The 27,679-nt window shown below is 39.9% G+C and overlaps 1 protein-coding gene across 2 annotated transcripts in view; it reads right to left on the bottom strand.

The window, feature by feature from the left end:
* Positions 1 to 2,342: 2,342 nt before the first annotated feature.
* gpr158a (G protein-coupled receptor 158a) overlaps positions 2,343 to 27,679 on the bottom strand; it is a 155,930-nt gene continuing 130,593 nt past the window's right edge. Inside the window, exons 7-12 of one of the 2 annotated variants that reach the window (XM_067377444.1) lie at positions 25,756 to 25,994; positions 24,484 to 24,622; positions 8,548 to 8,653; positions 8,309 to 8,455; positions 8,075 to 8,158; positions 2,343 to 7,640 (exon numbers count right to left, since the gene is read on the bottom strand). In XM_067377444.1, coding sequence (XP_067233545.1) covers positions 5,700 to 7,640; positions 8,075 to 8,158; positions 8,309 to 8,455; positions 8,548 to 8,653; positions 24,484 to 24,622; positions 25,756 to 25,994 — 2,656 coding nt within the window. In that variant the 3' untranslated portion in view covers positions 2,343 to 5,699. The remainder of the gene's footprint in view (positions 7,641 to 8,074; positions 8,159 to 8,308; positions 8,456 to 8,547; positions 8,654 to 24,483; positions 24,623 to 25,755; positions 25,995 to 27,679) is intronic. The other variant, XM_067377445.1, reaches the window with a different exon arrangement.

The raw sequence follows: 27,679 nt of genomic DNA on the forward strand, positions 1-27,679 counted from the left end.
AAGACTCGCGACTGCAGATTAACCTGCTGCATTTCTCTCTGATACGGTAGGAAATTAGCTAAATGTAATGTGGAGGATGTAAGATGACTGACAGGCCGGTTTACGGTGACTGGATGCGACAGAGAGAAAAGACGCGATTGTATGACGTGATAGTATGTCCCAAAGCTTGTCTACTATTTTGCTACAAACTCAAAAGTTAGTACTTTTTGTTCACAGAAAGAATAAATAATTTTAGGGCGTAGTATAAGTAGGCGAATTGGGACGCAGCAAATGACTAAAAGTAATCTGCCATTTTGTCCGACAAAGCAGATAGGAGTTAGAAGATTAACCTCGGTGGAGTTAAACTTTTGTATATTATATTTTGTATATTGACATCTTTCCGCGTTTGAAACAACATTGATTTTCATGTTCATTAATGTTTATTTGATGCTATAAATGGACTCGTAGTAAGAGATGATCGGTTTACGAGCCTCTTGAGTTGAGGCATTACAGCAATCTGTCACGACCATGGTCATGACACATTAAAGAAAACGGGTTTTTATTGTTTGAATTTCTTAACCTACACAGTTTTAAAGTTGGGACTTTGTTAAATATCATAAGTAACCTGCTCTGTCTTGTCTGTCGACGTGTTGTCAGTGTCCTCTTTGCTCCGTGATGCATTTATCACTGTGTGTGGCGTGACAGCGTCACGGCTTGTCGGACAAAGCAACAGTAACTAAGGGGGGCGTGTCTTTGCGAAGGGTCAGTTCGGCTAGGTATACATCCGCGCTAAAATATCAAGGTGAAAGTCATCATAGCTTGAGTAGTATAGACCCAGCTCCCAACCCAACTTTGAGAATAGATTAACGCCGATAACGGCCCACCACTACTAAAAATACTGTATTCTGCTGCCAGGCCAGTAGTTGGCAGTCATTTTGTATGGAAACACTATGCGCCTATAGACTGAACATGTAATACTTATGTACATGACGTAACCGTTTTCACAAATTCGCATTTTTGTTGTTTACATGGAAACGATAACGGTATCATTTTCAAAAAAGCTTGTGTTTTCAGGCTGCTAAAATGCTGTTGTCATGTCAATGACTGGCCAAAATGCATCAAAAGTTTTCTGGTTTTATTTGAATGTCCCTTAATGTCCTCTGTCTTTTTTAGGCTTACATCTGGTGACATCATTTGGTTCATTTGGATATCTTTGGATCTATAATATCTCTCTGAAAAGGTGGATCTTGGTCTGCTTTTTAAGTGTGCACCAGGGTTCAGATGGCATCGTTCATACTAGAGTTCATTTTAATTAAACCCAATCTGCCAAGTGTGAACACACCCTAAAAAAACACCACTGGAAGTTAAGAAGCAAGGTTTTTATCAGTCCACCAGAAAACTAAATTACAAGGCTGTTACAATGCTTCTAAAGAAGAACTTGACACTAGATTTCACAATTTAGTAAGGTTTGTGGTGAGAGACACATACATTTGGGACAGCATGTCAGCTGGATCCATGAAACGGAATTAGCTACAGACCTTTTCTTCTGTATTGTGAAACTAAGAAAAAAGCAATGTTCTATATCCATCGATTGTCCACTGGATTTTGAGATGCAGTCAAAAATGAATGCGATCTTGCAGTTGATTGTGGAGGGCAGGGTTTTTGGACTAAACGATAGGTGAAGAATGGCATATGTCACCAGAGAAAAGACTGAATTATGAAATTTTGTTTAAACATTATGAAAAAGAGAGAAACATATGAAAAAGAATTGTTCACAATAAGATCTAAAACATGCATTTAAAAATAGATGAATGTCAACTTTAAATGTGAGTGAATCCTCAAAATTATTGCTCAGAGTGTACAGAAAACAGGAGACATGTCTTGAAATAGTGACGACTGTCATAATAAGGATTGCAATGTTTGACTTCTACAAACTTGAGGTGACAATTCAACCCAAATAGAGCTATTTTTGACCAAAGGAATATTAGCTACCTGGAAATATTTATTGTCCAGCAACGGTGGAGAGAGCTTCTATGATTTAATGCATATGGCCTTAGAGGCAATATCATCAATAATTTCAGATTTTCTTGAAATTCGAAGTCACAAAATAGCCTATAGTTGTCAGTCAGATGGCGCCTTTCTGTTTAAGTGGGCAGTTCTTGCCTTTAAGCCAGAATACCTCCGATATATACCGGAATCTTGTGAAAAGTAAAAAAAAAAAAAAATTAATGAAAAGTAAAACGTTTTCATTGTAGATGCTTTATTATAAACATTTTTTAAACAAAACCCCCACCTTTTCATTATTTTGATTCATTCAGTCAACAAAGAATTGCTTTTTATAGAAATATTTATTGCAGAGGAGGTATTTTTATGTACATGCTATCACAATATTACACAATATAAATCTACCAAATATCTCCATATGTGTATGCTATAAGCTTGTCATAGAGCATTTCATATAACAAGCACATAATACAGTGGGTAGGGTACAGTTTCACTCACTATACAACTTTTAACAGTCCAAAAAAGATCAAAGATTCTTTTTTAAGTTCTATCAAGGGCAGTGAAACATCAGTCTTACTAATTTCTCATTATCATGCAGAAGCAACGAGAGTTAGAGCTAAGACAATACCGCATTAAGTAGTAGGAGTGTCCCCCCAACACGTGACAGTGGTGGGACACGCGAGGGGCCCAAGTAAACGAGCTAAATAACCAAAATCAATTCATAAATAGATAAATAATCACTTCTGTAAACTCCAAAAACTGAACTAAACATTGCACTAAGACAATGTAATAGGCAAGGTTACCATTAACATTAACAGGTCATGAGTTGAGTGCTTACATCATACTACATAGAAATCAACCGAGGACCTGCAGATGAGTAAAACTTGTAAACTAGAGGGATGCACTACGATACAACAACCATTCCCAGAAACATTCTCTATGTAACAAAGTTGGTCAATTTTACACATCCATCTAGGCATACATTAAAAACAGACTCTGGAGAGTGTATTGTTCTTACCAGAGTATGAGATGACTAGACAGTTTAGGAGCAGTAGATTGCTGAAAGTTCCCTTTAGTGTACCAAGAAATCCATGAGGACAGCAGAAATTCTGGGTTCTAAATTATAAGTAGATTACAGAAATTTGGGAAGGTGGAGATTCTTTCTTAATTGCTGATTTTTTAGATTTAAAATACTACCTGGGTCATTCCTACTTCGCAGTATAGTTTGTATAAAACATTAAACTCACAATGTATAAAGATGGAAATAATATTGTTGCACTCCTAGAAGAAAAGGTTCGATATGAAACATTAAAGGGTTTCATACCTTTTAGGGATTCCTATCATGGGATCATTTTTAATTTCAATTCAATTTTATGAATTAAACAGCTCGTAAACATACTTTATCACTAGAAAAAATCAAAATAACCTGTTAAACATGAAAGTATCATGCATTTCTCCTTACATAGTCCCTTTTTGGCATTAAAAGTTCATAAATTGAGTCAAGAACACTAGGGTTCTATATAGAAACCCATTGATGCTTTTTTTCTAAGAGTGTGGTTTTCTTTTATTAAAAGGTGCAATATGTAAGATTTCTGTCCGCTAGAGGTCGCTAGAGGCCTATTCAAAACAAAGGAGTAGCTTGATGACGGCGAGTTTGAGCGCAGAATCTTGGGACATGTGGTCTTCACATCACAGCCAGTGAAAACAATCGGGATAGGTCTAATGTGATTATTAACGTTACTGTAGTATGAAGCAGAGCAGGAGCGAGTGTTGTGGGAGCTGAACTAGAAAAAAGACTAAATGTACTGCAGAACAGGAATGACCCGAAGTGTAAATATAGCATGGGAAGATACCTAGAGATCATTGGTACATTTACCCCACTGTGGAGATGGGAGCGTGACATCATTTGATTCTTTCACAGAATGTCAAGAATCATTTATTTAGGTACTTTTTTTTTTTTTTTTTTTTTACCTCTTTGGTTCAAATAACTTATATACATTATATACCTTTTCTTCTGTATTCTTGCTAATTCATAGTGCGCACATACAAAACACAAGATTCTGTCAATACATTAAAAAAACCATTTAGTTACTGTAGGATTGGGTCAAAACCATTTGCAATTGCAATATGTCAACATTTATACGAATATTTCATTACTAGGCATCATACTGTACAGCAGTTCATGCCTTATGTGTTGTGACACCATTACCTTGACGTCGTTACAGATTACCAATGACCATGTACAGAGAAGGCATACAAGATATGTTAACATTCCAACAGTAATTTAGATAGATTGTTGAATTCACATCAGTGGTCTCTGGGGATGTTTCAAAATGGTCTTCTAAGAAATCGATACAATTTAAAAAAAAAAAAAAAAAAAAAAAAAAATCAATACAGTAAGAGCAATGTTTTTATTTGTAAACTGATGTAATCATCATAAGATGTTAAAGATAACAGATATATGTTAAATTAATTGAGGCTTGGGTCAGAATTTGATATGAGATAGACTGGAATTTGATACATTTTGTATATTATCATGAGTGTTCTAATCGTAAAAGACAAAAACATTAGAGGCAGAAACCGTAATGATTGATATCTACGATATCTATGGTCCCATGAACTGAGTAGTGAACTTATTTTTCCCCTAGCATACCCCATTCAAAAAGCATTTACAATTTTGCAACATTGCTAATATATAAACTAAACTTCATTTATTTTCAAAAATAAGATGCTGATTTTCATCAAGTGTTTCAATATTATATTTGTAACATGGGCTATGACAAAGGTTTCACATCTCCCAATACAATGTAAGACTGGTACAGGACTATTTAAATAGGCACATTCAGGATAATATATCAGCAAATTTGGAAGCATTGGAAATGTTTATTTTTTTTTTTTTTTTCACTAGCTTTCTTTCTAGTCAAGAAAACTAAAAAAAGTGTTGCAGATGTGCACATATGATCTCACTGCGGAACGGCATAAAACAGCAAGGCCAAAAAGACAAACAAGGTTAAACATGAAGGGATTTATGACCAGTTTACATCTGTCTTTCTAAGTATGTTCTTTACTAAAGTGCTACAGGCTAATTTTCTAGCAGCCGCATGAATTCGGCTCACTGTACAAATGTAGTGTCTCCATTACGCTGTTGAGGTTTGAGTTCTTAGATTTATTGGATTTTACCTCTATCTTTGGCAAAAAATCATTTTTACTCAAACCTAACGATAATGTATGAAACAAAACAAAACAAGGAAATGGATCAGGCTTACTCCAAGACACTTCATGCATGGTCCACACCCTCCTATGTAACAGGAACTTGTACAATCTTTTGTGGAAGCCACAGTCAAGGAGAGGCTACAGATGCAGCTGTTATGATAGTTTAAATGTTAATGAGTATATGTGTGGTGAGTATAGGCATCTTGTTTACATTGCACATAAAGAGTTGCATAATTGTAAACTACCGTTTCTGTTTAAAGGTTCAACCAATACTTTAGAATCTGGAATGCCTGGTGAATTGTTGCATTTTTGTTTTGTTTTTTTCCTTTTTTATTCCAAAAAACACAAAGGGAAAACAAAAGGTTGAAGAGAAAGGCAGCTTGTGCGACTTGTTGATTTTCTTCTCCAAATCACCAAAAATTCTATTAAAGTTTCCATGGTGTATTTATGAAAGAAAAAGCACATATAATGAGATCTAACTAATGGTTCACTCGGGTAAATTGTCATGCCTTTTTTGTTGATGCTTGGTCATCAAAGTCCCAAGGACAGACATCTGACATTTTAACACCACTAGTAACTCTGCCTTTGGAATTTGAACTTTTCTGTTTGCCAGTAGATGAACTGGTGCTCTTGTTGACATCTTTACTAGTTGCTGCATCTTCAAAATCCCAAGGGCATACATCTGCTTGCTTGCCTTTTGCTAATGCAACATTTGGGCTTTTTTGTTTTTCCGTTGAGACAATTTCCTGACTACTCTCAACATCCCATGGACAAACCTCAGCCAGTTTAGACTGGCTGACAGGTCTTTCTTTTGTCTTGCCAGAGGTGAACTTGTCTTTTGTGTTCGTTTTCATTTTGTCATCATCTGGACCCTTTGTGTTCTCTCTTTCCAACTCTAATATTCTGACAGGCGAAGTTCCCCTCTTTATAGCAAGGGTCTCCTTTGTCTTAGAAACCTGAGAAGAACCAGGGGTCTTTTCAGAGATTGGACTTGAGACAGTCTCAAAGTCCCATGGACACACATCTGCTTTAGAGGGCGGCTGCAGTGAGCTGCCTTTGGATTTAGTAGGCTCGGAGAGAACACTCTTTACTTTGCCCTCTGTAGGTGTATTACCCTTGCCCTTGGCTTCAGTAGGTGAGGAGCTTATTTTTCCTTTGATCTCAGTTGGTGTGGTGCCCTTTTTTGGTCTGCTCTGATCAGGGGAGCAAGCTGAGTCCTTTGGCTTGCTCGACACTTCCTCAAAGTCCCATGGACAGACCTCAGCTTTTGGAACCTTGGCGACCTCTCCGGATACCTGGGGTTGGGATGTGGCAGGCTTACTATTGGAGTGAGGTTTTGGCCCCATTGCCTGACTGTGGTCCTCATTTCCTTCCTCCCATGGACATATGTCTGTTCTCTCTGCAACTTTCTGGTTTGGACGTCTGGTCACAGAGGGTGACTGCTCTGTACCTTTCTGCTTTTGCTGTTGCGACTTTGTCGCTTTGTTGCTACTTCCATGGACTGTGGTGGTCTGCTCAGGGGCAATGGACACATGTTTCTGGACCTTATTTTCAGAGGGGGTCGGCAAGTCTTCCAATTCCCAAGGGCACACCTCTGAAAGGTCATACAGATCTTTCCCCTTGGCTGTTTCTGAGCAAATGGAGGGCTGGCTTCCGCTCATTTGTGGCTTCATTATACCGGTTTTGGCAGCTGTCTGCTTGTACTCCACTGACTGACTGACAATCATCTTTGGATAACCCTCATTTTCTTCAGCTTCAGCTGGGGTCTTGGCATCCTTGTTCTTTTGATTAGCTTTCTTTGTTGGATCCTCCGCTGCTTGGGCCTTTCCTGTTAGACCAAGTGTTTTCTCTTTGGCACTGGCAATAACGCTTAGAGATTTCTGCAGCATGGATGTTCTAGGGTGAATAGGCTTCTTATCAGCTGTCAGGTTGTGAGCACTAGCTGACTTGCACACCAAGGGAACTGACTCTGTTGACTCACTGGCTGCATCAATCTTCTCAGAGGACTTTTTGACCAGCTTCTTGCCCATTAGGGTTTCAAGGAGGGAGCCTTCTGTGGTTGCGACTTCCATCTTGTCAGTTGCCGAACTGCTGGAATCCTCACTGTGGTCTCGAACATGGTCATAACTGCTGTGGGACTTCTTAAGGGAGAAAACTTTGCTCTTCAAGGATTCGTCTTTGGCAGGCTTAACAGAGTGTGAGGGGTCAAATGGGTTCTTTCTCAGGACACAGATGCTGTTGCGGTTACTCCCATGTTCACCCAGGTCCTTGTCCTCACGGCTACACTGGCGACCCATTGACTCTGGGATCTCAGTGATGCGGCGCATGAGAGAGCGGCCTAGGCCCTTTTTAGAGCTGCGCTTCTTCTGCAGGTGAGGATTGTTGGCCAGCATCTTTTTCCTCTTATAAATCTCCAGCTGGGAGTAGAGTTTCTTCAGCTCTTCCTGTGGATTTAAAGAAGACGGGCCATTAATTCACAACATATGTCTACATGTAGAAATGTAAAAATGAAATGATTCTAGTTACACTGAAGCAGACGCTCTATTGCACAGAAAACATGCAGAACTAGTCATTATATGCAACTACAGACAGTGCCTCGAAGACGTTAAACCAAACCAACATGCTGTTTTACACTAATTAGTGACAGGACAGTCTGGGACGGTGTCAAATATGAAAATCTTGTGTTTTATTGTTAGGTCTGAAACAGCCTCTGAAGAACTTCAAAGCATTTAGTACAGCCACGTTGAAGTCATCAACAAATATTACACCAAGAGCAGTTCTTTTTCCTATTAGCAAAGTGCCCTTTCTATGAACAAATTTTAGGTCTTCGTTTAGAGACTTCTCCAGCTCTAACAAACAAACAAAAACCTCTGCTCACGTTGGTACGTTTTTCCCAAAGACTGTCGCAAGACCTTACGCCACAGCCATTAATAGAACTTAGCTGGCCCATTTCCTCTGGTGTCTGCAATAAAAAACTGCCATGGCTCAGTATTTTCGTCAGTTATAGGACAAGGGGTCAAAAGATATTTGCAGATTATGAAATTTTAGTTAATTACTAAGGCAGGAGAGAGTCAAGGGGAAAAGGAAGCAGGAAAGAAAGCAGGGCACCTACCCGAATATCCTCTGGATCCAGACTGTGCTCACTCCAGGCAGACGTGATGCTGCTATTCAGGTATGACCCAGACCGCCCCATGTCCAATTCATCTTCATAGGCCTCTGTAGCAATGTCATCCCTTAGTTGTGTACCCGCAAATAAGAACTGTGGAAAAGACATGGATATTTAAGAGATTCTGTAAAATTTGATTTTAGCCAACAAATGATCAAAGAATGAAAGCTGATTTGTGGGTTTACCTTTGGCACAAGCAGTAACCCCAAAGTGACAGTCACTGTCAAGTGTGTATGAGCAAAGAATAGCATCAGCATCCAATCCGGGTGCAGCTCAGGGGCTAGAGTGAACCTGTGGGTGGATTTACAGAATAATGTATAATCACCTAAAATCTACTGTGTTTGGCAATAGGCTGAACAAAATAAAACCATTACAATTTCCTAAAAGTCATTCCTATGTTCCCCAGAGTTACATGGAACATTATAAGCAGCACATTATAAAGGGTCTTGTCAGGGTTAGGAGTACCAGGGTCAGGGTTAGGGTAACATAAGAAGAGAGTGAATAGGCAGAATCAGTTTTTATCTTTCTCTTGACTTTTGTCTAGTACATGTGCATCATAGAAGTGGCTCTGCTCCCATTCGAAAACGCTTATTCAGACAACCAGCTTCTTCATTAATTGAACCTATTTAACATGAATGCATACATAATTAAATGTACATACTGATACAATCATTATTGTATCATGACTTTTCAATATATGGCATCGCCACAGCCATCGTAGGTAATATGGTTAATGTTACAACTTTGTCCAGCTTTGAAGCAGTATATAATGCAACATGTTCGTCCCACTATTCTCCCCCACAGACCTTGGAAGTATTGTGGCTTTTTATCAGAATGCAGACTACACTTTTACTCTGATTTAAATAATTCTATGCAGAATCATTAATCATTACACTCTTTTACTTTTTTTTTTACTTTCACTAAAAGCTAAAAATAATACTACATATAATACAATATATATATATATATATATATATATATATATATATATATATATATATATATATATATATATATATATATATATTACAGTGTCATTGCATATGTTATATGTACTTACTACTGTAATAACAGCAAATTTTGCATAATTACATGCACCTAATTCTAAACCAAACCCTTAGCCTAACCCTCGCCCTAGAGTAAATACATGTTGTTAATTAATATTACTTATTAAATGTATTTCACTGTAACAAGGACACCTTAAAATAAAGGGTTACACTACTGAGTAATAATAATTACCTACATGTACTTACTATAGGGTTAGGGTTAGGAGGGTTTATTTTATGGTTAGTTGCATGTAATTATGTATAGTTATTACTACAATAATTACACATATGTGTAACAAGAACACTTAAATAAAGTATTACCAAAACATTTTGTATATGGGATATTAGGAACAGAAGATTGTGTAACACAATAACAAATCAAATATGCTCTGAACCTAGCAAGCTGACTTGCTTGATGTTTACATGGCTACCTATACCTACAAAAACAGCATTTTTACTAAAATGAAAACACTAAGTGAGTGATTTAAGATTGTCTTCACAAAAAACTTTGCTGACGCTCACTCAAGCCACACAAATAGCACTTCTGATGCGAAATGTACAAGTAAACCTCCATTCACAATGACAGTTTAAATCAGTTTGTATTAAAGGTGCCATAGAACGTCTTTTTAAAAAATGTAATATAAGTCTAAGGTGTCTGTGAAGTTTCAGCTCAAAATACCCCACAGATTTTTTTTTATTATTATTTTTTACTGCCTATTTTGGGGCATAATTAAATATGAGCCGATTTAGGCTGCGGCCCCTTTAAATGCTCACGCTCCCCACCCACGGAGCTCGCTCTTGCCTTTAACAGCATAAACAAAGTTCACATAGCTAATATAACCCACAAAATTGTTCTTTACAAAGTGTTTGTCATGCATCATTTCTAATCGCGTAAGTATTGTATTTATTTGGATGTTTACATTTGACTCTGAATGAGTTTGATAGTGCTCCGTGGCTAAAGCTAACATTACACACTGTTGGAGAGATTTATAAAGAATGAAGTTGTGTTTATGAATTATACAGACTGCAAGTGTTTAAAAAATGAAAATAATGACAGTCTTGTCTCTGTGCATACAGTAATAAACGATGGTAACTTTAACCACATTTAACAGTACATTAGCAACATGGTAACAAAACATTTAGAAAGACAATTTACAAATATCACAAAAAATATCATGTCATCATGGATCATGTCAGTTATTATTGCTCCATCTACCATTTTTCGCTATTGTCCTTGCTTGCTTACCTACAGGCACGTGCACACATAGACAAAAAAGGGGCTTGAGCACCTGCCCTTTTTCTTCCTCGAGAGAAAGTGCCCTTTTTCTGGGGTGCTTTTTTTTTTTTTTTTAATAAATGAATATATATTCCTGTTTGCGCAGAGCTTCCCTGTCGAACAAATATATTTACTGAATTAAATAAATAAATAAATAAATACTATATCAGGTCGGCTTTGTCGAGTTCCGATGCCCTCACTCCACGACACGCCATTCATGCCCGCACGCCACGCCCCACCTCACCTTGAGTTTGCTGCTGGCTGAAAACTTGTGACAACTATTCCCACGAAAATGCAACTGCTGTCTGGCGATGAGAAGCGAAAAAAGCCCTAGATGGATCCATCCCGTGCATTTCTTTCTGGTAGGCTAGCCTATGTTCACAAACCTGAAAGTTTTGGCTATTTAAGGGTTATTTATACATTTAATGCTGCATTAATAGTTTGACCACCATAAACACATCTGCCTGATTTGATACTAATGAAATTTATGTCACATTATAATTTCAATTATATTATTGCGTTTTGAACCATGGTAAAGATATCGGTTGGGCTGTCAATATCAGAAGATGAGCATCATGGACGCACATCCATGAACCACATTATTAGACAGATTTCTAAGGATGCATGGTTTATTAAAACTATTTTAAAATCATAATACAGCATTACATAATGCTATTCTTAAATCAAAGCTTACACAGGATAAAACGTCAATAAAAGTTTGAACCCTCGCTCTGTCTTTGCATGTTTGATGTCCACATATTCTTGTTGAAGAAATTACAGTGGCTGTAGCATTTCTATCACAAAGAAGTGGCCGAATATTATTATTTAACTAATAATATATTTTTAATCATGGTGAATTTGATCGTGAATTTGATCGTGCTGTGCTGTGTAACAACAAAAATCAGCAGGCTTTTGGCGCCCTCTGCAGGTATTTGTTATAATATATAATGTATTAACAGTTAAGGAAAAAAAATCTTGATGTGTTTAAATATGCAGATTAGCTTGTTTTAGTTAATTTAGAAGAAATCTACAGATGCAAACAGACAGAGGGTAGTAGGCTTAAAACAAACTCCATCTAAATGTGTAGGGTTAGGGTTAAAAGTTCTTTCCATTAGAGTAAAAGACATGGAAGCAAAAATGGACCACAATCTTAAAATTGTACACTTCATGAAAGAAGTATTCCAATAATATCAAAAAAATTGGTGCAGTCATTTATTTTAAATATATATAGCTACTTGAAAATAGTTGCTGTTGACATCTTTTGTGATAAACCTAGTGAATACTAAAGAAGACCATGGTCTCTGTGTGAACTAATTATTTTGTTGAAATCTGTGGAGTATAAAACAATTGTGTGAGTGTAAGGGAAGTCAAAGTTGTCTTAATATATTTAAGGATTCATTATTTTTTTTAAATAAATAATTATGAGAAGTGCCCTTTTTTCCACTTGAGCCCCTGCCCCCCAAAAATGTCTGTGCTCGTCCTTGCTTACCTAGTCTGATGATTCAGCTGTGCACATCCAGACGTTCTGCCCTTGTCTAATGCATTGTTCATTGGCTGGCATATGCAAATATTGGGGGCGTACATATTAATGATCCCTAAAAGATATTTAGTGTCTATATTTCCATCAGTTTTGTCTGCCATCTTTCGATGAAACATTTTCATATGAGCCAGTCACAATGCATTGTGGGACTGTGTTATTCATAAAGGATACATATAATGCTGCCTTGAATTTTGGATCAAAATGCCATTTACACAAGCCACATTTGTAACTGTGCTCACACAATGGTACATGTCAGAGCATGCGCACTTCTAAGCCACAGCAGGTTTATTTTTAGATTTATGCTGTGTTTATCTGTATAGACATATTTTTTTCTTCAGGTTTATCTGTGCTGAGACTGTCTTCACATGGCACTATGTTTGCAGTTAAGTTTGCAGCTCTGTTACTTCCAGCTCTTTTAATCGGGTTAAAATTGATGGTCCCTCTGAGATGACAGATGCACTGCTACACTGAATATCATGGACATGTCTGAACACACGAAGAAAATAAGAACATTTTTTAAGAACAGTTTTCATCTTACCATTGTTACATCACCTTCTAAGATTGCTGAGGTATACAAGATGTGTATGCTGAAAACACTGGCTGCCAAAATGCACTAATTATGGTTTATGATGAAAGGACATGGGTGCTGTTACACAAAAATACAGATACTTACCTAACACTATCCCATGGCTCTGTACTATTATTAATTACTGTAGAAACAGTGGAGAGAGCAATGCAGCATTTCTTAAAATCACATGTACTGCCTTTGAAGTCAACCGCCTTTATCTTGTGTAAGAGTTCAAGCTAAGTGCCTGCCTGAATGAATGCCTCATTACCGCTGAAGTTATTCACACACTCTGCGGCCCTAAACTGATTCTTTAGAAGGCAAGGGAGTTTCCTCAAAAATGAATTAAAAATGAACATTGTTCAAACCGCCCATGGGGTTTAACCACTGCCCGAATGCTAGAGAAGGCTGACAGCATAGTCAATAATATCAATAGTAAACTGACCTATCAGAGTGGATATTTGGTTGCACTTTATTTCGATGGTCCACTTTAGGCATTCTACTAACTATACCTAACTTTGCAACTACATGTTGTTATGATATGGTGGTGTAGAGATGAAGCAGATCACGGGTTTCCACAATAATACTATACTTTAATGAATATGAAGGCAGAGTACATCCAACATACACTAACACAAACAGAGAACGGACGAGGAGTGAAGGGAGTGAGTGCAATATATGGGGAGTGCTGACAATAGAGTCCAGGTGCAGGTGATCGGTGATGATGAGGAGCTGACGAGGGAAGTGAGTGCAGGTGTGGAAACAGGAGGATACTGGGAAATGGAGTCCAGGGGAACAAGGGATCTGTAACAGCGGGCGCCCTGGAGGTCTCCGGAGGTCTCCAGGGCGGATCCATGAACCATGGCGGGTCTGGAGCCGTGGGCAGCCGTGGCGGGTCTGGTGCAGCGGGCAGCCGTGGCGGGTCTGGTGCAGCGGGCTGCCGTGGCGGGTCTGGTGCAGCGGGCTGCCGTGGCGGGTCAGGTGCAGCGGGCTGCCGTGGCGGGTCAGGTGCAGCGGGCTGCCGTGGAGGGTCAGGTGCAGCGGGCTGCCGTGGAGGGTCAGGTGCAGCGGGCTGCCGTGGAGGGTCAGGTGCAGCGGGCTGCCGTGGAGGGTCAGGTGCAGCGGGCTGCCGTGGAGGATCAGGTGCAGCGGGCTGCCATGGAGGGTCAGGAGCCCTGGTGGGCTCTGGCGCTTCCGAAACCCCGCCCAGGAGTTCCCCACCCACAGGTACCAGAACGGGTACTAGGCCCCCCCCCAAAAAATACATGGGGAATTTAAGGAAAGTCTTTAAAAGTCTGAGGAAGGGCATGGCGGCTGAGGCTGAAGCGGCTGGGGCTGAAGCGGCTGTCTCGACGGCGGCGGCTGGAGCTGAGGGCTCGTAGGCGGCGGCGGCTGGAGCTGAGGGCTCGTAGGCGGCGGAGGCTGGAGAACTGGGCTCGTAGGCGGCGGAGGCTGGAGAACTGGGCTCGTAGGCGGCGGAGGCTGGAGAACTGGGCTCGTAGGCGGCGGAGGCTGGAGAACTGGGCTCGTAGGCGGCGGAGGCTGGAGAACTGGGCTCGTAGGCGGCGGAGGCTGGAGAACTGGGCTCGTAGGCGGCGGAGGCTGGAGAACTGGGCTCGTAGGCGGCGGAGGCTGGAGAACTGGGCTCGTAGGCGGCGGAGGCTGGAGAACTGGGCTCGTAGGCGGCGGAGGCTGGAGAACTTGGCTCGGCGGAGGCTGGAGAACTGGGCTCGGCGGAGGCTGGAGAACTGGGCTCGGCGGAGGCTGGAGAACTGGGCTCGGCGGAGGCTGGAGAACTGGGCTCGGCGGAGGCTGGAGAACTGGGCTCGGCGGAGGCTGGAGAACTGGGCTCGGCGGAGGCTGGAGAAGTGGGCTCGGCGGAGGCTGGAGAACTCGGCTCGGCGGAGGCTGGAGAACTGGGCTCGGCGGAGGCTGGAGAACTGGGCTCGGCGGAGGCTGGAGAACTGGGCTCGGCGGAGGCTGGAGAACTTGGCTCGGCGGAGGCTGGAGAACTTGGCTCGGCGGAGGCTGGAGGACTTGGCTCGGCGGAGGCTGGAGGACTTGGCTCGGCGGAGGCTGGAGGACTTGGCTCGGCGGAGGCTGGAGAACTTGGCTCGGCGGAGGCTGGAGAACTTGGCTCGGCGGAGGCTGGAGAACTTGGCTCGGCGGAGGCTGGAGAACTTGGCTCGGCGGAGGCTGGAGAACTTGGCTCGGCGGAGGCTGGAGAACTTGGCTCGGCGGAGGCTGGAGAACTTGGCTCGGCGGAGGCTGGAGAACTTGGCTCGGCGGAGGCTGGAGAACTTGGCTCGGCGGAGGCTGGAGAACTTGGCTAGGAGGAGCCTGGGGTTAAGGGCCATATCATCCCCTCAAAAACTTGGCTCGGCGGAGGCACTGGAGAACTTGGCTCGGCGGAGGCTGGAGAACTTGGCTCGGCGGAGGCTGGAGATATCGGCACGGCGGAGGCTGGAGAACTTGGCTCGGCGGAGGCTGGAGAACTTGGCTCGGCGGAGGCTGGAGACACTTGGCCCGGCGGAGGCTGGAGAACTTGGCTCGGCGGAGGCTGGACACACTGGCTCGGCGGAGGCTGGAGAACTTGGCTCGGCGGAGGCTGGAGAACTTGGCTCGGCGGAGGCTGGAGAACTTGGCTCGGCGGAGGCTGGAGAACTTGGCTCGGCGGAGGCTGGAGAACTTGGCTCGGCGGAGGCTGGAGAACTTGGCTCGGCGGAGGCTGGAGAACTTGGCTCGGCGGAGGCTGGAGAACTTGGCTCGGCGGAGGCTGGAGAACTTGGCTCGGCGGAGGCTGGAGAACTTGGCTCGGCGGAGGCTGGAGAACTTGGCTCGGCGGAGGCTGGAGAACTTGGCTCGGCGGAGGCTGGAGAACTTGGCTCGGCGGAGGCATGGAGAACTTGGCTCGGCGGAGGCTGGAGAACTTGGCTTCGGCGGAGGCTGGAGAACTTGGCTCGGCGTAGGCTGGAGAACTTGGCTCGGCGGAGGCTGGAGAACTTGGCTACCGGCGGAGGCTGGAGAACTTGGCTCGGCGGAGGCTGGAGAACTTGGCTCGGCGGAGGCTGGAGAACTTGGCTCGGCGGGGACTGGAGAACTCCAAGTCTCCATTTTTTTTTCCTGTGAAAATCCAACGTTATTGGTCCGTTCTTCTGTTATGATATGGTGGTGTAGAGATGAAGCAGATCACGGGTTTCCACAATAATACTATACTTTAATTAATATGAAGGCAGAGTACATCCAACATACACTAACACAAACAGAGAACGGACGAGGAGTGAAGGGAGTGAGTGCAATATATGGGGAGTGCTGACAATAGAGTCCAGGTGCAGGTGATCTGTGATGATGAGGAGCTGATGAGGGAAGTGAGTGCAGGTGTGGAAACAGGAGGATACTGGGAAATGGAGTCCAGGGGAACAAGGGATCTGTAACACATGTCAACTAGACTTAGGTTTGGGTTAGGGGTTAATAGAATAAATTGATATGTAGTTGCAAAGTTACTATTAAGTTAATATTGAGCAGACAGTCTACTAATACTCTAATGAGAGTTAGCTGACATGTACACTGTAAAAAAAATATTTTCATGATGTTATCATTGATCAATTAGCGCTGCACACCTGTAAGTCATAAATAGGTGTGTAGGAGAAAAGACTAGTGAAGTCAAAATTCAGAAAAACAAGAAGAATCCACGCACACTACCAACTTGCAAAACCATAAAAAAAAAAAAAAAAATGTATTGGCAATGTTTCGATCGTATGATCTTCATCAGGCATCAACATACTATTCAATCTCCATTGTATTTAAAATGATGACATGACCAATCACAGAGAAGAATCATTAGTTTCATACCTTTTGTCGGTTGGTTGAACAAGATGTAATGAAAACTTGCTCTTTTAGTAAAAAAAATGTCTCATAATCTTTCTTTGAATGGGAAAAAAGCTCCGACTGAATTGATCCGAATATTATTATAAAACCAGCAGATAAAGGAGGGGCTATAGTAGTCCAAGATACGACTAAATACCAGCACGAAATTCTCTCACAATTACAAAACTCAAGGTTTTATAAGAAACTGCCCAGTGATCCTACTAATATTTATCAATCTGAGGTTCTTTCTTTTTTAGAGAATGCAAAAACATCCCATTCAGAGTTTAATATTTTTGTCAACATCCGATTAGACCTGTTTTTTATACTCTTCACATGATCCTTAAAGATTAATTGACACTCCAGGCTGACCAATTGTGGCACAGACTAATTCACTTTTATCTCCTTTATCCCAGCATGTTGGTTGTTTTTATTAAACCATATGTACAGTATTTAGGGATTCTACTGATTTTGTTAATAAGATTTCTGATTTACATGATTTACCAGATATAACTTTATTATTAACTTTGGATATAACAAGTCTATATACTAACATCTCACATGAGAGAGGGCTTAATGCCCTTAGACACTACCTCTCTGCATGGGGCGATGTCAGAGTTTCTAATTGAGATGGCTTCATATGTTTTGAAATATAATTATTTCAGCTTTGATAAAGATTTTTTTCTTCAGATTAGTGGTACGGCAATGGGTTTGATTTTTGCCCCCAATTATGTCAACTTGTTTATGGGATTTTTTGAGCATTGTTATGTATTTAATTTTGAGAAAAAATCCTTTCTGTTCACGTATTATTAAATGGTATATGTACATTTATGATATATTCTGTAGTTTTTTGGGAGATTATGATGAGGTCCGTGAATTTGTGTCCATTTTAAATAATTGTGTTGACGATTTGGAATTTACCCTGGAGGTCAATTCTTCCAGAGTACATTTCCCTGATATGTGGGTGCAAAAAAATGAAGGTCAGTTGATTACGACTTTATTTACAAAAAAAATGATCTCAACACGTTGTTGCTTGCGACCAGCTTCCATCTGACCTCTTTAAAGAAGGACCTGTCTAAGAGTCAGTTTTTTAGACTGAGGAGGATCTGTTATTCTGATACAGATTTTATTGAAAAATCGGAAATTATGAAAAATAAATTCTTAGAAAGAGGCTATCCTTCTGAATGGATTGACGAAGCATTCAGCACAACTTTTCAAAAGACATGCTCTGAATTGTTAAAAAAGAGGACTAAAAAAGTAAAAAAGCATTCTTTCACTTTTTATTACGACCTATTCCTATGTCATATTTGATAAGATCAATTTTTTTTAAATATTGGTATTTGTTGTCCTCTGATCCTGAGATGAGTACAATTTTCGAGCTAAGACTTTAAAAGATTATGTAGTACATGCTGGTTTTCAGAGCTGCATTTCGAGTCCTTCTCAGAGATTAATCAGTCCATTAAAAAATGGAAATTATCGCTGTGGTAACTGTGCTCAGTGCAACAATACAACTAAAACCTCATTCTTTTGTCATCCAAGAACTGGGGAAAAGTTTAGTATTAATTCTGTGATCACTTGTGTCTCTACACATGTTTATTTGATTCAGTGTCCTTGTGGTTTGGGCTATGTCGGAAAAACTTCACGTCAACTTAAACAAAGAATTAGTGAGCATAAGAGTTCTATCAGAAGAAAAGATTTCAATTATCCAATCACTGCCCATTTTTTGTCTTCGAATCACGATGTTTCCTCCTTATGATTTTGTGGAATTGAGAAAGTTAGTGTGCCACCTAGAGGAGGCGATATTGAATTTCTCTTACAAAGATGAGAGTTGTTTTGGATCTTCACTCTTCAGACTTTATCACCTATGGGTATGAATGATGAAGCATTATTTAATGTGATGTTATAAATTATTATTATTTTCTTTTTCTTTTTCTTTATTTACAATATGTGATTGTGGATTTAACTATGCGATGTGGTGTTAATGATGTATTCAGTCTTGATTGGAAACTAATGATTCTTCTCTGTGATTGGTCATGTTATCATTTTAAATACAATGGAGATTGAATAGTATGTTGATGCCTGATGAAGATCATACGATTACCAATATATTTTTTCCCCCCATGAAGTTATCATAACATTTCTTTTGTCAAATCAACTTAGATAATTAATGTGGTTCAGATAACATTATATTTTGAATTTCTGTTGATTAAACCATTTTTCTTCATTGTATGAACTCAAATGTTTAATTTCAATGAACTCAAAATTTAAGGTAACTTTTTTTTTTAAAGTTAAACCAGCAATTCTTTTTTACAGTGTAGGTGCAAAGTCACTTATAGTTAGTAGAATGTCTAAATTGAAGTGGACCATCAAAATAAAGTGCTACCAGATATTCATTTGATGTCATACCACTTGTTTCAATCAAAAACATAAGATATGAAAGGTAAATAAATGAGACGTATCTTTTCAAATCAGTCAGCTTACTGTATCATTTTACGGTTACAATTTATTTTACAGTGCCGTAGTTACATTGTAATTACTCAATTAGTAAGTACTGAGTACTATGAATTACCTACATATACTTACTATAGAGTTACAGTTAGTGTTTGGTTTTGTTTAGGGTTAGTTACTTGTAGTTATGCATAGTTTACTCTTATTACTATAGTAAGTACATGTAGTAACGTGTAACTACGGCACTGTAAAATAAAGTGTTACCCATTTTACTGCAATAATGCAACAGTGAAAAAAGACTGGTGTTTAGCCAAGTAGTCAAATTATTTCTGATTATTGAAGGATCTCAAAGTAAGTGAACGAACCCATTAACTCTGAATGAATTATCTGCTGATGATTCGCTCATTCACTTAAACAGACTGATCTGTTTTTTTAAGATTAAATGATCCTCTTATAGTGGTTAACATCGCATTGTAGAGGAAGATTTTAACAGAATATCAACTTATATTTGGATCTGTTCTTCACACACAACTGTCATATGACTTTGAATATAGAGCACGTCATATGAATTTACGGTGCTCCTTTTGAGCTCCCATTCAAGTACTGTCCAGGTTCAACCCTGCTTAGCTTCAGTGGGAAATCGGGCAAAAGCTGCTCACACTCAGGTTAACTTAAACAATGTGTTGAGGTCACAAGCATCCAATGCTACGGACCAATTTCCAAAACACAATATATGATATTAAGCATCCATGCAGCAGATGGAAGTATATACCAACAGCAGATCTGGCTTTAAGTTCAATGTATTAAAGTGAAAGCAAGTGCAGGAGATACTGAATTAAAGGGGACCTATTATGCAAAACTCACTTTTATATTGTTTGTTATTATTTGTTTAATTCTGTTTCCACTGTGTGTACACAATAGGGGTGTAACGATACACTCAGCTCACGATACGGTACGTATCTCGATATGGAGTTTACAATACTTTACGTATCACAATATTTTGAACGAAATGAAACTGAAATTCAAACAACATTCAAAAAACATTAACAAATTTCAACAATTTTCCTTGTTGTAGCTACATACAAGATCACATTTCAAGGTTTAATAAAAACCTTCTGTATTCAGATCAACAGCTGAATAGGTCTGTCTGTCACTGAAAAAGAATGTTAAATGTAACATGAACTTAGAATTATGAATAGTTCACATATCGTGTCTAAAAACGTGTGGAAGGTGGGGCTGCACCACTTCTTTCCAAAGCACTTGCGCTCCAGTGGTGTCGGTCGTTGCTATGCAACCATGAACTGCGCTCTTGAAGAGAATCAGGAAGTTTCTGCAAAGGATAAATGATTTCTAGCCCTTGCATTAGCTTTACTACTAGATATATTTATGGAGATAATATACAAAAACCACCCTATACAGCTATGATCAGCTGTTCGGCTGAGCTTTTGTTGTTTTGTTACGGAAAGGCCATAGCTGGTCGGTTGATTCTTGTCACATGACCTGCGGTGCGCTTGCAGCATTCTGAAAAGTTGAATTGTTAATCTCGATACGCCTGGAAAACGCACCGGATGCGCGTCGCAACCGCGTTGATCCCATTATGAGCGCGCCTGCCGCGCGGCTACATTTTGACTTGCATGCGGAAAAGACGCAATATGTGAACGGCCCCGCGGAACTTCGTAAAGCAAAGCATTGCAAGTATATTTTGCTTTTCTGTGAGCACAGCTGTTGCTGTGGCACTGCGGTAAAGGAAAGCCACGACTTTTCTCACGCGACCAAGCGAGAGACTGACGCAAGAAATGTTTAAACCTACTTGCAAGATTCAATGTGTGCCTGAAACACTTACTGAACTAGAGAGCTGATTGAGACACACCATTTATATGCGATGACAACCGGCTTCTCTCACTCCCACCTTGCGAGTAGGTCACGTTGGCAGCTCAACCAATAAGATTAGACTGCCGTCATATCGTAAAAGCATCGCCATCATTCTACAATGCATATTGTAACATTTTTGCATCGCGATATATCGTACTGCGATAAATCGTTACACCCCTAGTACACAACCACCCTACTGTGGTAAAAATCCATCCACTTCTTTTGTTATTTTCCCCATAAATCTGAAACAGTGTCTCAAAATGAGGCAATTCAGGAATGTAGTTCAATGTGACGTCAGGCCCCTCCAACGACTGGCGACGGAATCTGCTCTATTAGCTTAGCTCCTCCCCTGAGTGAGCTGTACACAGTTCGACATGTTGATCTCCTTGCCAGAGCATTTAACAGCAGCATTCAAGTAAGAAATATATTCTTATTAAAACTACTTAAGTTATTCAATCAAGAGCAGTGAGTGATTTTCTGTTTTCCTTTTCTTGGTTGATTCATATTAAAGGGATAGTTGATCCAAAAATTATCCCATGATTTACTCACCCTCAAGCCATCCTCGGTGTATATGACTATCTTCTTTCAGACTAACAGAATTGGAGAAATATTTAAAAATAACCTTAGTCCTCCAAGGTTTATAATGGTTGTGAATGGGGGCCAAAAAAATAATGGGCAAGCCAAACATAATGCATCCATTCATAAAAAAAAAGTAATCCATAAAACTTTTAAGGGGGTTAATAAGGTCTTTTGAAGCAAAGCAATGCATTTTTGTAAGAAAAATATCCATGTTTAAAACTTTATAAATTCGAATAACTAGCTTCCGGCGTATGACCATATGCAGAATGCACAAGTCGATTTGCACCAAATGAATAATTTTTTGGTTTCAAAACGTGGCCCCCCATTCACAACCATTATAAAACTTGGAGGACAAGGATATTTTTTAAACCTAGCTCCGATTGTGTTCGTCTGAAAGAAGATGGTCATATACACCTAGAATGGCTTGAGGGTGAGTAAATCATGGGATAATTTTCATTTTTGGGTGAACTATCCCTTTAAGAGTATATATAGCAGTAGGTACTGTATATTATGCTGCTGTCACTTTAATATACATATCTAATATACACATTATTTCTTTCCCTTTTACCTTCACAGACATAACCATCTGTGTTTATGTGAACTTTGTGTGTTTTTGACATAACCTTGTGTAACAGACGTAGGGCGTGTAAAACCTCATTCCCCTGATCTCAGGAAGCACTCTAGCAACTGACGGTACAGACTGCGGTCTTTAGCCTCCATGTTAGAACGCCCCACTCCCATGCTTGGGTGGTTCGAACAGTAGGGGTTTCGTGAAAGAGAACTTAGTTTAATGCTCACGCGATGCACCGTCTGACAGGAAGCTTTCTGTGTGCGTGCTTCAGGTGAGTAAGCTCAGAAAACCATATATAGGATGTTTAAACTGATATGGCTTTAAAACGCATTGAAAAAATAAACTTTCATGATGATGAAGAACTGCAATATCATATAAGTGTGACTGCGATAGAGATGATAATCAAAACCAAACAGATGTTTTGTTAGTTTTTGGCAGAGTATCAGAGGCACAAGCTGTAAAGTCACAGTACTATTCTGGATAGGGGGGTGGGGAACAGCAACTCATTTTCATTTAAAGGTACATGCATGAAAACTGCATGTTTTTGCTTCCACTCAAAAATGGGCATTTACAACATGGTATAATAAATGCTCTAAGTGGTATTTTGAGATGAAACTTTACAGATACATTCTGGGGACACTTGAGACTTATACAAACCTGATTACAAAAATGTTGGGACACTGTACAAATTGTGAAAAAAGGAATGCAATAATTTACAAATCTCATAAACTTATATTTTATTCACAATATAATATAGATAAAATATCAAATGTTGAAAGTGAGACATTTTGAAATGTCATGCCAAATATTGGCTCATATTGGAATTTCATGAGAGCTACACATTCCAAAAAAGTTGGGACAGGTAGCAATAAGAGGCCGGAAAAGTTAAATGTACATATAAGGAACAGCTGGGGGACCAATTTGCAACTTATTAGGTCAATTGGCAACATGATTGGGTATAAAAAGAGCCTCTCAGAGTGGCAGTGTCTCTCAGAAGTCAAGATGGGCAGAGGATCACCAATTCACCCAATGCTGCGGCGAAAAATAGTGGAGCAATATCAGAAATGAGTTTCTCAGAGAAAAATTGCAGTTATCATTAAATTATTATTAATTATTATTAAAAGTTATCATCATTTACAGTGCATAATATCATCCAAAGATTCAGAGAATCTGGAACAATCTCTGTGCATAAGGGTCAAGGCCGGAAAACCATACTGGATGCCCGTGATCTTTGGGCCCTTTGACGGCACTACATCACATACAGGAATGCTACTGTAATCACAACATGGGCTCAGGAATACTTCCAGAAAACATTGTCAGTGAACACAATCCACCGTGCCATTCGCCGTTGCCGGCTAAAACTCTATAGGTCAAAAAAGAAGCCATATCTAAACATGATCCAGAAGCGCAGGCGTTTTCTCTGAGCCAAGGCTCATTTAAAATGGACTGTGGCAAAGTGAAAAACTGTTCTGTGTCAGACGAATCAAAATTTGAAGTTCTTTTTGGAAAACTGGGACGCCATGTCATCTGGACTAAAGAGGACAAGGACAACCCAAGTTGTTATCAGCGCTCAGTTCAGAAGCCTGCATCTCTGATGGTATGGGGTTGCATGAGTGTGTGTGGCATGGGCAGCTTACACATCTGGAAAGGCACCATCAATGCTGAAAGGTATATCCAAGTTCTAGAACAACAAATGCTCCCATTCAGACATTGTCTCTTTCAAGGAAGACCTTGCATTTTCCAACATGACAATGCCAGACCACATACTGCATCAACTACAACATCATGGCTGCGTAGAAGAAGGATCCGGGTACTAAAATGGCCAGCCTGCAGGCCAGATCTTTCACCCATAGAAAACATTTGGCACATCATAAAGAGGAAGATGCGACAAAGAAGACCTAAGACAGTTGAGCAACTAGAAGCCTGTATTAGACAAGAATGGGACAACATTCGTATTCCTAAACTTGAGCAACTTGTCTCCTCAGTCCTCAGACGTTTGCAGACTGTTATAAAAAGAAGAGGGTATGCCACAGTGGTAAACATGGCCTTGTCCCAACTTTTTTGAGATGTGTTGATGCCATGAGATTTAAAATCAACTTATTTTTCCCTTAAAATTATATACTTTCTCAGTTTAAACATTTGATATCTCATCTATGTTGTATTCTGAATAAAATATTGAAATTTGAAACCTCCACATCATTGCATTCTGTTTTTATTCACAATTTGTACAGTGTCCCAACTTTTTTGGAATCGGGTTTGTATTACATCTTGTGAAAAGGGGCATTATAGGTCCCCTTTAATAAAGATAAGACATTTATGATAGAAGGAAAATTAGGAAATCCATGGTGGCAGTCACTCACCTTAAAATGTGGAATATGGCAGAGAGGATGAGCTCATTGTGCACTGCGATGGCCATGTAGCGTGGCTCATGAAATGCTGAGGGGACGGTCCTCACAGCAAAACAAAGATACACACCCCACAGAAGGAACAGGAACTCAGCTGTTTGTGAGAGGTAGTAAACAGTTAACACCCAACTGACTAGTGCCTAGGACATACCAGTTCCCAGATCAACCAGAGAATGATGTGGCTGTCAAAACCTTTCTGTTACAAACCAATATAGTGGCAGATGAAAATTCCAGAATGACAGAGAAAAACGACATTCAATAAATGCAATAAAAGACATCTAGATTGCTTGTATTCTCTGGACACTGCTTGACAGACAATTTCAAATGAAGCTGTGGAAGGTAGTCCAAAGTTTTAAAGATTCCCATCCCCTACTGGCACACCCTATACAATGTCAGCCAGTCAGCTGGCCTGACATCAATAAACATGTGTTCCACCAGTGAAAATCAGTCATCATCAATGTAACGTTTAATGATCCAGGTGTTATATCGGGCATATTCCAGTTTGCCATACTTGAGGATAAGACATCAGCATAAACATTTGTGTTGAATTCGATTCGTCACAGCCTGGCTGATGCTTCCAGTGAGCTCTGCTATGTGTCTGCAATTAGTGCCAAGCCAGCCTTGATTCATCACTTCCTTGGCTTGCATTTCAAACATAATGACCTGCAGTGGTCTACCACGGTGGCTATGTCTGGATTAGCACACTACCACATTACTCTTACAATTTAGGCAATGCCACTTAGATGCACTTCATTTGTCAGGACTCAATATCTTTCCTGTTAAGACTATAAGAACAGAGTTTTGTAAAAGTGGCTGCAGAAAACGTAGAATAATTCACATTAATTGTTTGAACAGCATTTATAGTGCTTCTTGCTATTTTTGGAGCTTGGCAGCCCCAAGAAACATTCATTTTCTTTATATTTAAAAAGAGCAGCATGAACATTCGACTAAACATCTGCTTTTTGTCATCCATGGAAGAAAGAAGGTCATATGGGTTTAGAACAATATGAGGATGAGTAAAATATGCCGTAAGTTTCATTTTTGTGTAAACTGTTCCTTTACATAGTGCCTTGAAGAGATTCTCTCTACATTCTTTCTTTAAACAAGCATCCATTTTTGGGAACATTTCATCTAGACTCTGATTCTGTTTGATAATGTATTCAAGCTGGTGCTCATTAAAATGCCAAATAGTCATAAAGGAAGCTCTTAGGTAACAGATTCACTCACCCACAGCAATCATGTAGTCCCAGCGGTCCAGCAGACACATGCTGAACTGTAGCCCATCAGTGGTAAAGCCCACACTGATGAGAGCGAGATGTCTGTTTGGATTCTGACAAACAGCGGCGGTCCAGGCTATTGCAAACCATAAAACAATTAGCAGGATGATGCACAGTAGACGTAACACTCTCCAGCTGGTCATGTAGGGGATCCGTTGGGCTGTACGTGACAGGAACACCTTGAGAACCCTGGAAAACAGCGACAACAACCATTGTATCAAGGGCCTAAAATTAACACTCACCAAGCACCAAATGCGAGTACAAATCAGCGTTGGTGAGTATATTAAACGGTATCAATTTCCCGTTGGCTGGGTAATATTTTTATGAATTCTAACAATGCAATGTTGTGAGAACATGAAGGTAAACAAATGTGAACGATGCTAGGGACAGTTGACAGGCCAGCGCTACATCGTCACAAAAGTTTAAGCCTTGGCAATTTAAATATTCAAGCGCAAGAAGATTCAAAAGGGAACTCAATTTGTTACTCGCACGCTGTGTGGAAAGTTTTGTGTGCGCACATCCGAAGAGCGTGGCCAGAAAGCTGCATCTCAGACAGCACACAAATGCTGAATTGAGCTCTCTTTCACGTCTTCTAGTGCTTGAATTGACAAATTCCTCAAAAAACATAAAAAATCTACGAGTATCCTACTAAACATTCGGTTATGTCTTAAGTGAATGTAAACAGTAGACAAAGTCCACCAGTATCAGTGAATTGAATCCGTGAATTAGGTCTTAAAGTGACAGCAGCCTAATATTTCTGCTGCTATCTGTGTTTTTAATGTTAACAATTGTTGACATTTATTAGTCTGCATTTGTAATGCAATTTACTTCCGTAATGTGGTTTAATTTTGAGTGAACATGATATTCAACAGGATTGATTGAATAGGAAATGTGGGCATTCCAGAGACGTGGAAAGTTATTATTTTTAAAATAATTGATGAATCATGCTTAAGGTCATGAATGTGTATTAAGAAACTAAAGATAAATTTGAAATTTGTTAGACATAATAATATTTTTTAAATTTCAAAGTCAAAGTCAAATCAAACAAACATAAATTTGTCACCCTGATAAAGTGTCACCTACACCCTGTAATGAGTGTCTAGTAAAATAAATGATCTAAGCAAAGTGTTAATTTTCACCCCAGTGAAGTAACATCCCATTTCTGTCCAGATTCAAAGAGAAGCCATTCATTTCTGATGCCTTAAATAGGAATGCCATTAGATAATTTCCAAAATACTGATTATCATACCATCAAGCCCACATTATCTTCTGTGCATGTTAAAGATCCTCCACATATCCTCCTTCATCTCTTTCTTCTGGAGGCCAGACCCTCAGAACCCACCAAACAGGCTGTCCACAGTTCACTTTCTGCATTTGTTGTCCAAACCATTCAATAAAATTTAATACACTGTGGCCATTTTGTCCTAAGTGCCTCCTGTTATGTTTTCCCCCAACGATTTTAAGTACTTTACCCCTGATGAACTAGCCGTGGAACATGCAGCTCTGACACTTTATAGGATGCTTACTTTAATGGGAAATTAGGGATAATACAAACTTTAACTGTGCTTAAAAGGGTATCACAATTAAATCAGGAGAGGCTAATGCTGCAAGGTCATGCAGGAAATGAAGCCCATATAAAAGTAAGAAAAAGTGCATTAGAGGGACGCTCTAGACATTCTGACCTTCTTTATAGCATCTTAAGTCTTTATGAAATAATAGTCTGTATTTTATCTGAACTTTTTATGAAATATAATAGGGATAACAAGGCTAAAGTATAATGTTTATTTAATGACTAAAATCAAGAGAACAAGCTATACATGCTTCTAACCTCATGTTACCCTTGTGGAAAAGTACACTTTGAAAAGGAGTAGCTA

The sequence above is a fragment of the Chanodichthys erythropterus genome, chromosome 23 (assembly GCF_024489055.1).
Source record: "Chanodichthys erythropterus isolate Z2021 chromosome 23, ASM2448905v1, whole genome shotgun sequence".
Taxonomy (NCBI): domain Eukaryota; kingdom Metazoa; phylum Chordata; class Actinopteri; order Cypriniformes; family Xenocyprididae; genus Chanodichthys; species Chanodichthys erythropterus.